The sequence below is a fragment of the Mandrillus leucophaeus genome, unplaced genomic scaffold, assembly GCF_000951045.1.
Source record: "Mandrillus leucophaeus isolate KB7577 unplaced genomic scaffold, Mleu.le_1.0 Scaffold11, whole genome shotgun sequence".
Taxonomy (NCBI): domain Eukaryota; kingdom Metazoa; phylum Chordata; class Mammalia; order Primates; family Cercopithecidae; genus Mandrillus; species Mandrillus leucophaeus.
In genome coordinates, this window is record NW_012099209.1 from 3,423,965 (window position 1) to 3,435,667 (window position 11,703).

At 49.3% G+C, this 11,703-nt stretch overlaps 1 protein-coding gene across 2 annotated transcripts in view; it reads left to right on the forward strand.

Annotated features, from left to right (window-relative positions):
• Positions 1 to 6: 6 nt before the first annotated feature.
• Positions 7 to 11,703, forward strand: part of ARMC6 (armadillo repeat containing 6) — a 27,005-nt gene continuing 15,308 nt past the window's right edge. Inside the window, exons 1-3 of one of the 2 annotated variants that reach the window (XM_011990649.1) lie at positions 7 to 84; positions 9,390 to 9,551; positions 10,692 to 10,774. In XM_011990649.1, coding sequence (XP_011846039.1) covers positions 9,431 to 9,551; positions 10,692 to 10,774 — 204 coding nt within the window. In that variant the 5' untranslated portion in view covers positions 7 to 84; positions 9,390 to 9,430. Of the gene's footprint in view, positions 85 to 170; positions 307 to 9,384; positions 9,552 to 10,691; positions 10,775 to 11,703 lie in introns of those variants that run through there. The other variant, XM_011990639.1, reaches the window with a different exon arrangement.

An 11,703-nucleotide genomic window follows, 5' to 3' on the forward strand; every position in this document is an offset into this window, starting at 1 on the left:
GGTGAGACGCGGCGGCTGCCGAAGCCTGTCGCGCGCGGATTGGGGAGTGGGGGCGCCGTAGGGTCGGGCTGGCGCCACCCTCGGGTACGTGGTCTGGGGGGAAAAAATTGAAAGAATTTTACAGAAGCCGCCTGGGGATAAAATCCCCGGCTTCTCTGGCCTTCGCTTTCTTTTCATTCATTTTGTTTATTCATTCATTACCTGTGCACTGAGTGGCTGCTGTGTGTTGGGCCCCGTCCTAGGCAGTGAGGACAAGGAGGCTACAGGGTACAAATAATTGAGTGAACGATGTCGCTCTAGATACGGGTGATGGTGTGCAAATAATAAAAGAGTGATGGGACGGGAGAGCAGGGCTGCTGTTTACCTGGAAGTGGCCTTGAAGAGTATCTCTTGAGTGCTGGGAAGGATGAGAAAGGCGGGGAAGAGCAGCTGGGAAGGCTTAGATAGAGAAAGTGCCCATAAGGACGCTGGGTTTTGTTCTGAGAGGGTTGGGAAGCCACTACTGGGCTTTGAGCGGGTGAGTGAGGTGGAGTCTAGGCTCTGGGAGTGGCAGGTGAGGCCGCCCTTATGGGAGGCTGGTGTTTGAACCAGAGTGGGTGTGGCTGGTAGAGGGAGATGTGGATGGAGTCTTTTAGGGTCCCCAGCATGTTATGGCACACTTTTCTAATTTTCTTTTGAGACGAAGTCTCTCTCTGTCGCCCAGGCTAGAGTGCAGTGGCATGATCTCGACTCACTGCAACCTCCATCTCTCGGGTTCAAGGCATTCCCCTGCCTCAGCCACCGGAGTAGCTGGGACTACAGGTGCGCAACACTGCACCCGGCTAAATTTTGTAATTTTTAGTAGAGACGGGGTTTCTCCCCGTTGCCCAGGCAGGTCTCAAACTCCTGGCCTCAAGTGATCTGCCCGCATTGGCCCCCCAAAGTGCTGGGATTACAGGCATGAGCCACCGCGCCCGGCCCCCCCTTATTTTTTCTTTTGAGACAGAGTCTTGCTGTTGCCCAGGCTGGAGTGCTGTGGCGAGATCTGTGCTCACCGCAACCTCCACTCCCCAGGTTCAAGCGATTCTCCTACCTCAGCCTACTGAGTAGCTGGGATTACAGATGTGCACTATCTTGCCTGGCTAATTTTTTGTATTTTCAGCAGAGACAGGATTTCGCTATGTTGGCCAGGCTGGTCTCAAATTCCTGACCTCAAGTGATCTACCTGCCACAGCCTCCCAAAGCGCTGGGATTATAAGCGTGAGCCACCACGCCTGGCCAGCACAGTTTTCTTGAGCAGAATCCTGGCTGAGAGAAGGAAACGGGCTGCCAGTTAGGGGCCTTACTCACCTTCTGTTTTACCCTCAGCATGCCTGATGGATCACAGGGACTGGTACTGCTGTTTCCCCCCTTTCAGCCTAGGCTGTTCTCCAGGTAATTCTTACTTGGCCATCCCTAGGCACCATTTTATGTGTTTCAAATCTGTACTTTCCTCCCCCAACCCAGCCCTGTGCCAGATCTAGGGGACCTTGGAGGACTCAGGTCAGGGGTGGTCACAGAGCCAGACCTCCCCAACTCACCTCAGGAGTGGGTGGAAGGGAGGGGTTGTGGGTTGGGGAGAGGAGGCCAGAGAGCACGGGCTCTGAGTAGCCAGGAAAGGCAGCCACTTGGAAGGGCTGACAGAAGCTCCGCAGAGGACTGAGAATCCGAAGTATATGAGACAGGTGTCAATCAATTTAGAAAGTTTATTTTGCCGCCGGGCGCGGTGGCTCAAGCCTGTAATCCCAGCACTTTGGGAGGCCGAGACGGGCGGATCACGAGGTCAGGAGATCGAGACCACCCTGGCTAACACGGTGAAACCCCGTCTCTACTAAAAAATACAAAAAACTAGCCAGGCGAGGTGGCGGGCGCCTGTAGTCCCAGCTACTTGTGAGGCTGAGGTGGGAGAATGGCGTAAACCCGGGAGGCGGAGCTTGCAGTGAGCTGAGATCCGGTGACTGCACTCCAGCCTGGGGGACAGAGCGAAACTCCGTCTCAAAAAAAAAAAAAAAAAGAAAGTTTATTTTGCCAAGGTTAAGGACATGTCCATGACACAGCCTCAGGAGGTCCTGACAACATGTGCCCAAGGTGGTTGGGGCACAGCTTGCTTTTATACATTTCAGGGAGACATGAGACATAAATGAGTACGTGTAAGATGGTCACAGGTAGATTGCGTTCTTTTGAGTCTTTGGTCAGCCTTTCACTGAATACACGATTTACATGGGGGACAGGGCAGGTAGAGGAATAGTCATTTATGCCTCAGTCCGACTCATGAATCTGCTGTTTTTTGTTTGTTTTTTGTTTTGTTTTTGAGACAGTCTCGCTCTGTCGCCCAGGCTGGAGTGCAATGGCGTGATCTCAACTCACTGCAACCTCCACCTCCTGGGTTCATGCAATTCTCTTGCCTCAGCCTCCCGAGTAGCTGGGATTGCAGGCGCCCGCCACCACGCCCAGCTAATTTTTGTATTTTTAGTAGAGACAGGGTTTCACCATGTTGGTCAGGCTGGTCTCAAATTCCTGACCTCAGGTGATTCACCCGCCTCAGCCTCCCAAAATGCTGGGACTACAGGCGTGACCAGTGGCCAAATCTGCATTTTTACGTAAACTTTAGGGCAGAGAGAGCAACCGGATATGTATTTTTGTCTCAGGTGAGCTGAGGGATGACTTTCTGTCCTGCACCTGTGAAGATCACCTATCAATTTACATTGCCAGGGTGAAATTCAACAAAACTGTTTTTGGGTAAAGATCTTGAGGGCCACAAGGAATTTCCTGGCCTGGCCAGGGTGGTGGGAGTAGAGTCCCCCACTCCTTTCCTCCTACTGAGAAACTCTTTATATTACTCTTCCTTCACCTTTGACCTTGGAAATCCATAGCACCACTTAAAGAGCTCCCTTTTCTTCTGGGGCATAAAGGAAAGGGGCCTATCTGCAAAGGAGGGAGATGGGACTCCTGCATAAACTTGCTGAATTGCCTCTTAAGCAACAAAGGAAAAGAACAAATAGCTAACATTTATTGAGCCTGTCCATATCCTTTTCTGAGGAATGTATAGGAGTTGGCTGAATTTTTCACTACTGCCCTATGAGGTATATTCGTGTTTATCTCTGTTTGACACAGGAGGGAATTGAAGAAAAGTGCATCTGGCTGGGCACAGTGGCTCACGCCTATAATCCCAGCACGATGGGAGCCTGGCCAATATGGTGAAACCCCATCTCTACTAAAAATACGAAAATTAGCCGGGCGTAGTGGCGTGGGCCTGTAGTTCCAGCTGCTTGGAGGCTGAGGCACAAGAATCACTTGAACCCAGGAGGCAGAGGTTGTGGTGAGCCAAGATTGTGCCACTGCACTCCAACCTGGGCAACAGAGCAAGACTCCGTCTCAAAAAAAAAGAAAAGAAAAGGGCATTGAAGTGGAGGGCGTGGGAACTGGGTTCTGCAGGCTGGCTGGGAGCCAGTCCTTCTCCCCTCAGGCAGTGTGCAGTGCACAGTGGGCATCTGCAGGAACACAGATGGAATGTGTACATCCCCTGCCACTGCCTGAAAAGAGAAGCATGGGCCAGAGTGACTTGTTTCTTTTTCCTTTTTTTTTTTCTTTTTCTTTCTTTCTTTTTTTTTTCTTTTGAGACGGGGTCTTATTTTGTCACTCAGGCTGGAGTGCAGCGATGTGATCTTGGCTCTTCAGCCTTGACCTCCCTGAGCTCCCCCTCAGCCTCCCAAATAGCTGTAACTACAGGTGCATGCTACCACACCTGGCTAATTTTTGTATTTTTTTAATAGAGGTGGAGTTTCACCACGTGCCCAGGCTGGTCTCAAACTCCTGGCCTCACGTGATCCTCCCACCTCGGTCTCCCAAAGTGCAGACCACCATGCCTGGCCTGAAGCAGAAACTTGATAATTCCAGAATGGAAACTTGATATTACTGCAATAAGCAAGGTGGATATATTAAAACAATTAAAATTTAAAAAGTTGTTAACCTCTGTTAGGCTCTGGACCTAAGGCCTGTTCCTCCCTTTGTCCCGAAGGGATGGTGGCAAATGTTAGGTTCACTTGTACCCTGTAAAGACCTTGTTAAGATCATCTATAGCAGGGGTCCCCAACTCCTGGGTCATGGACCCATACTGGTCCAGTGGTCCCTGGCCTGTTGGGACCTGGGCCACAAAGCAAGAGGTAAGCGTAGAGTGAGTGAGCAAAGCTTCACGTGTATTTACAGCAGCTCCCCATCACTTGCATTGTGCCTGAGTGCCACCTCCTGTCAGATCAGCAGCATTAAATTTCCATAGGAGTATGAACCCTGCTGTGAACTGCGCATGGGAGGGATCTAGGTTGCATGCTCCTTATGAAAATCTAATGCCTGATGATCTGTCACTGTCTCCCATCACCCCCAGATGGGACTGTCTAGTTGCCAGAAAACAAGCTCAGGGCTCCCACTGATCCTACATTACAGTGAGTTGTATAATTATTATATTACAATGTAATAATAATAGAAATAAAGTGCACAATAAGTGTAATGAGCTTGAACCATTCCGAAACCATCCCCACCCCAGCCCCACCATATCCATGGAAAAATTGTCTTCCGCAAAACTGGTCCCTTAGGCTAAAAAGGTTGGGACTGCTGAGCTACAGGGTTGAAACAGAATTGCAAAGGGATTTGGTGTTTTTACCAAGAGTTTTATCTTACTTAACTCTATGTCCTGTCCCCAACTGTCAGAGGGGATGGTACTGCCTGAGGTTAATGGGTCATCTAAGTGTTTATACCTACCCTGGTTTCCAGGGTGTGCCTATACTGGGTTTTACTTGTTTGTTTATTTATTTTTTGAGACGGAGCCTCGCTCATGTTGCCCAGGCTGGAGTGCAGTGGCATGATCTTGGCTCACTGAAACCTCCATCTCCCGAGTTCAAGCCATTCTCCTGCCTCAGCCTCCTGAGTAGCTGGGATTACAGGCACCCCACTAATTTTTGTGTATTTAGTAGAGATGGGGTTTTGCCATGTTGGCCAGGCTGGTCTTGAACTCCTGACCTCAGGTGATCTGCATGCCTTGCCCTCCCAAAGTGCTGGGATTATAGGCGTGAGCCACCACTCCCAGCCTTACTTGCTTATTTTTATTTTATAAGGTGGGTTTGTGTGTATACACACACAAACACACACACACACACACACACACATTTTTTAAGAGATGTGGTCTCACTATGTTGCCCCAGGCTGGTCTCAAACTCCTGTGCTCAAGTGATCCCCCCCACCTTAGCCTCCCAAGTTGCTGAGATTACAGGCACAAGTCGTTGCTCAGTTCTTTTTGTTTTTAAACAGACTAGCACTTTAAGAAATTGAGCTATAATTTACATACCATAATAGCCACTCATTTGATTTAGTAATTTTTTTTTTCTTCTGGAGACAGGGTCTCTCCCTCTGTCACCCAGACTAGAGTGCAGTGGCCCAATCATAGGTCACTGCAGCCTTGAACTCCTGGGCTCAAATGATCCTCCTGCTTCAGCCTCCCAAGTAACTTCAACCATAGGCAAATGCTACTACACCCAACTGAATTTTTAATTTTTATTTTTGTAGACACAGGGCCCCCCTATGTTGTCCTTGCTGGTCTCAAACTCCAGGCTTCAAGCAGTCCTCCCACCTTGGCCTCCTAAAGCACTGGGATCACAGGTGTGAGCCACCATGCCTGGCCTGATATAGTGATTTTACGTTTTCACAGAGTGGTACAACCATCATCACTATCTAATTCAAGAACGTTTTCATCACCCAAAAGGAAACTCTATACCCTTTAGAAGTTATTCCCCATTCCCTCTCCTCCAGTCCCTGGCAACACCCAATCTGCTTTCTGTGTCTGTGTATTTGTCTATTCTGGACATTTCATATCATTGGAATCGTGCAATATGAGGCCTTTTGTGTCTGGCTTCTTTGACAAGACATCATGTTTTTGAGGTCCATCCCCATTTTAACATGCTTCAGCACCTCATTCCTTTTTCTGGCTGAGTAATATTCCATCGTGCACACGGACCATTTTGTTTATCCATTCATCTGTTGGTAGACTCCCTCTCCTTTTCTTTGTTCTTGTGATTTATATGTTGAAAACTCTGGGTGTTTGTCCTCTAGCTGACGTTCTCTTCCCAAAATCCCAAAAAGTAGGGATTTTGCAGATCATATCCCCATGGTGTTGGTTAAGGTGTCAGAGCTGTGCTGTGCAATACCGTAGTCACTCATCACACATGGCTATTTACATTAACATAAATTAAAATGAAATAAAATTACACACTCAGTTCCTCAGTCGCACTGCCACACTTCAGCTGTGTGATAACCACAGAGGCCAATGGCATCTGTACTAGGCAGTGCAGATAGAGAACGTTTCATCATAGCAGAAAGTGCCCTGAATGCATGATCAGATTCAGGTTTGAGATTTTGGCACGGTGACTTCACAGGTGCATTTTGTTCTTATTCAGGAGGCAGGTGTTGCTGGTTTCTCTTTTGATGATGTGAGATCAAGCAGTAGATTCAGTTCTTGTCCACCCTTGTTAGGCTCCCTTATTAATTTTACACCTGATGGTTTTGGATCCTGTGAGATCATTATCTGTTTCTCTCCTGTCTCGGCTGATCAGCTGAAATTGGAAGTGAAACTTTTCCTCATCCTCTTTTTGTAACCCGGGACGCTTTTGTACAAGGGAGGCAGGTTAAGTGCTAGATTTTTTTTTTTTTTTTTTTTTTTGAGATGGAGTCTCACTCCGTCACCTGGGCTGGAGTGCAATGGCGTGATCTTGGCTCACTGCAAGCTCCGCCTCCCAGGTTCACGCCATTCTCCTGCCTCAGCCTTCCAAGTAGTTGGGACTACAGACGCCCGCCACCACACCTGGCTAATTTCTTTTTTCTTTTTGTATTTTTAGTAGAGATGGGGTTTCACTGTGTTAGCCAGGATGGTCTCGATCTTCTGACTTCATGATCTGCCTGCCTTGGCCTCCCAAAGTGCTGGGATTATAGGCGTGAGCCACCACGCCCAGTCAAGTGCTAGTTTCTTTTTTAAAAAAAATTGTTATCAATGATTGTAGAGACAGTGTCTCGCTACATTGGCCAGGCTGGTCTTGAACTCCTGGATTCAGGTGATCCTCCCATGTCAGCCAGCCTCCTGAGTAGTAGCTGGGAGTACAAGAGCATGCCACCACTCCCCACCAAGAGCTGGATTCTTGGTTGGCCAGTTTTCAGAAGCCTGAGCTGTATTTTAGTATTATCTAAAAAATAGTATTATCTAAAAAAAATCAAAAGCACAGATTTTGATTTTTTTTTTTTTTTAAGATGTAGTCTGGCTTTGTCAGCTACAAAGGCTTTGTCAGGCTGGAGAGCAGTGGTGTGATCTCGGCTCACTGCAACCTCCGCCTTCTGGGCTCAAGCAGTTCTTCTACCTCGGCCTCCCCAATTGCTGGGATTACAGACGTGAGCCACCACACCTGGCCCAGATTTTGATTTTCATATGTACTGAAATTTTTTTTTTTTTTTAAATGCTCACTTATCTGTAGCTATCAGGCACCCCTTAGGGTGTGGAAGCTTCCTTGCTTCCTGGTCTCACAGGATGCCCCAGGGTGACCTGCCCCATGACCTGCTGGGACCTGGAATCAGCCATTCCTCCAGAAGCCCTGGCTCCTTGTTTTCAAAGATTTTATATAGAGACAGGGCCTCCCTATGTTGCCCAGGCTGGTGTCGAACTCCTGGCCTCAAGCCATTTTCCCCCCTCAGCCTCCCAAAGTGCTGGGATTACAGGAGTGAGCCATCTAGCCCTGCCCTCAGCTCCTTTTCGTGGGAGATGGTAGAAACCATACATGGTGTTAGAGGTATTCAGTACTACTGTGCTGTCATTTCTTCTAGGCATTTTTAGTTCCTATGACTAGAAAATTAGATCTTTGTTTACTTAAGAGAAAACACATGATGGGTTTATATGGATATTTCCATTTCAAATATAAGTTCTGAGATTTTTTTCTCAACTTTGTCGAGGTATAATATGTACTTTTTTTTGAGACGGAGTCTTGCTCTGTTGCCCGGGCGGGAGTGCAGTGGTGCAATCTCGGCTCACTGCAACTTCTGCCTCCTGGGTTCAAACGATTCTCCTGCCTCAGCCTCCCAAGTGACTGGGATCACAGTTGCCCGCCGCCATGCCCAGTTAATTTTTATATTTTTAGTAGAGATGGGATTTCACCATGCTGGCCAGGCTGGTCTTAAACTCCTGATCTCAGGTGATCCACCTGCCTCAGCCTCCCAAAGTGCTGGGATTACAGGCATGCACCTGTGCACCCAGCGAGTATGTATTTAATATAGTGTATATCTTATACTATATATAGTACATAAATGATACAAATATATTGCATATGTTTATATTATACAACTTGACGATTTTATATGCATGCAGATAGTGAAATACTCACCTCAATCAACAGTTACCTTTTTCTTTTTTGTGGTGAGAACACTTAAGATCTACCCTCTTAGCAAATTTCAAGTACACAATACAATATTGTTAATTATAGGGAGTTCCGAGTTTTCACTTGATTTTATGATGTTAGAATCTTTTTTTTTTTTTCCTTTTTGAGTCAGGGGCTTGCTCTGTTGCCCAGGTTAGAGTGCAGTGGAGCAATCTTGGCCTCCCAGGCTCAAGCAATCCTCCTACCTCAGCCTCCTGAGTAGCTGGGACTATAAGCATGTGCCACCACACTCAACTAATTTTAATTTTAATTTTTATTTTGGTAGAGACAGAATTTTGCCGCATTGTCCAGGCTGGTCTTGAACTCCTGGGCTCAAGCAGTCCTCCTGCCTCAGCCTCCCAAAGTGTTGGGATTATAGGCATTGACCCACTGCACCCAGCCAGAATCTTTTTTCTTTTATGCTGATTCCTAGTAATATAATCATTATTATTTGCTACGTCCATAATAGTTTCAGAATAACATTATTAGTATCATTATATTAAAAAACCACCTTTCTTAGATAAAATATAGTAAACTCTGTGTTCTCTTCTGCATTTTCTTTTTTTGTTTTTTTTTTCCCGCAAGTTAGGGTCTCACTCTGTGGCCCAGGCTGGAGTGTAGTAGCATGATCATGACTCACTGCAGCCTTGACCTCCCAGGCTCAAGTGATCCTCCCACCTCAGCTTCTCAGAGTGCTGGGATTACAGGCTAAGTCACCATGCCCGGCCTCTTCTGTATTTGTAGAAGCCCTAGGGAAGTAGGGATATCACCCTTTCCTGTGATCTAGGTGGGAAGAATTTCTCCAGGGTGGTTGTAGGGCTCTGGTCCCTGGTAGATTCTTCCTAAGTGGCGTTTTCATGGTGGCCAGGCCCTGCCATTGCCTGCTCACCCTTGAGGTAGCTCTCTCTTTGCCCTAACTTCTCAGCTCAGGAGCATCTATCGGCTGCACGCCAACATCAACGCAGGCGAAGATGGTCTCCAAGCGCATTGCCCAGGAGACCTTTGATGCAGCCGTGCGCGAGAACATCGAGGAGTTTGCGATGGGGCCAGAGGAGGCGGTGAAAGAGGCTGTGGAGCAGTTTGAATCGCAAGGTAGGGCGGTGTGACCGTCACCTGCCATCCGAGGCTCTCAGATGCAAGAGTGATGGGAGGGCCCTGCTGCCCCTCCCCGCTGGGGGTGCCACATGCCTGGCACAGAAACCAGGTGCCCACTGGGCCCTGTCCCCTCCAGCCTCTGCCCGAGGCAGGCTAGTTATCCTGCTTCCACCTCTCACACACCCTTTCTGTCCCTATTTCCACCTCGCCCAGATATTTATGGGCTGGATCCTTCTCATGAGTCTCATTTGATCACTTCCTTGAAGAGGGTTTCCCTAACCCTGGCCTGGGAAACGGGGCCCCTGCCTCCCTGCCCTACTCTGCCCCACCTCGAGCTTACAGAGGCAGAAGCAGCAGCAGCCTGTGGAAACAGGTGGCATGTTCAGACCAGGCACAGAGGAGTGTGGTTATGAGGGGCTGTTTGCAATGGCGTGGGCGGCGTTAGGAGACCACCCCTAGCACAACTAACCCCCACAGAGACCCTGACTGCAGGGAGCAGGAGTCCTGGGCAGGGGCCACCTGGCAGGCGCTGGACCCTGGGGCGGAGGCAGGGGGCTGGGAATGAACACCCCAGGCTCCCCTCCTCCTGCCTGCATCTCAAGTTCACTTCCCCATTGAACAAACCCAGGGTCCAGCCTCAGAGGTCAGAGGTCAGCCTTGCAGGCACAGAGTGGGGTATAGACCCCTAGACAGGGGCCAGTGGGACAAGCAAAGGCGTCCAGCACTGTAGGGGCTCCCTGTGGGGGTGCCAGCAGGGGCAAGAATGCAGCCAGAGCCAGGACGGATGGGAGTCCCAAGGGAGAAGGCCGTGGGGTCCCTCCCTCCCCTGTCAAGCCCACCAGGCAGCATGTGGCACCTCACCGCACAGACGTGGCCTGTGATGACAGCCTTGTGTGACAACGGCCTCACTACCACTCTGCTCCCTTTGACTGGCCCATGGCCCAGTGGCAGAAATACCCAATACCCTCTACACCCCTGTGTTGATGTGGCATGGGCGCGAATAGGGAGGTGGGAGGCTTCTGGAGTGGGGTGGTCCCAGCAGAAGGGTCCTGTGGTGTGATTCCAGCAGGCCCACGGGAATGACAGCTGTCACTTGCTTTGTGACCCCTGTGTGCTTGCTTCCCCCGCCCCCAACAGGGGTTGATCTGAGCAACATTGTAAAGACGGCGCCTAAAGTCTCTGCAGACGGACCCCAGGAGCCCACACATGACATCCTGCAGGTAGGAACGGGCATCCCACACAGCAGGTCCTGCGTCACCTCTGTCTGGGGGCACCTCTTCCCTGTTTCCTGGATGGCAGAATGCAGGCTCTGAAGGTCATGCCCTTCCCAGCATGCATGGGCAAGCTCGAGTTTGCAGCCAGGTCTCCGAGTCCACGTCTGAGGGCGGCATGCCTTCCAATGCAGGGGACACCAAGCTCCTCGGGTGGCATGTATGCTGAAATCAGGTGGATGGCTTGATTGTCCCTGCTGCTAGAAGCCCAGAGTCAGGAACACCATAGAGGGGCCCCTCTGGCTTCCCAGAGACAGATGGACAGGACTCACAGGACAAGAGAGCGGGCTCACAGTAAGGCTGTCACTTACTGAGCACCGACTGTTTACCAGCACTTTCTAGCCAATCTGTTAGCACTGAAGCTCACCAGTGAGGTAGGTGGTGTCACTCCTGTCTTAGTGATGGGGAAACAGGCCAGGAACTGGCACTTAACCTCTCCAGAGACCCAAACGAGGAAGGTAAAAGAACTTCAATGCTTTCCTTAAGGTCACCCATTGAACTTTGTAATACAGCAGAAGGCTCTGGTGTTTGAGAACCGACCGTGGACCTGGTTCTGTGCAGGTACTTTTTTCCTGCCTTCTCAGTCATTGTCCAAACAACACCTGCAAGGCTGGGATTTCCCCATTATACAGATGGGGACATTGAGATCCAAAGAGAAGAAAAGTCATTGACCTGGGAGCAGGAGGTGCAATGATAGGAGAGGAAGTTGGAAGAGATGGCTCTGGGTGTAAACCCAGCTCACCTAAGGCATGACACTTACTTCTCCCTACCTCAGGGTCTTGCCCTCTCCTGCCTTGAGGAGGTCTTGTGAGAATTGCCTCGTTGTTGTTAGTTTGCTTTTTACCTTTCTTGCCTAATAAAGATGAATTTATTTTATT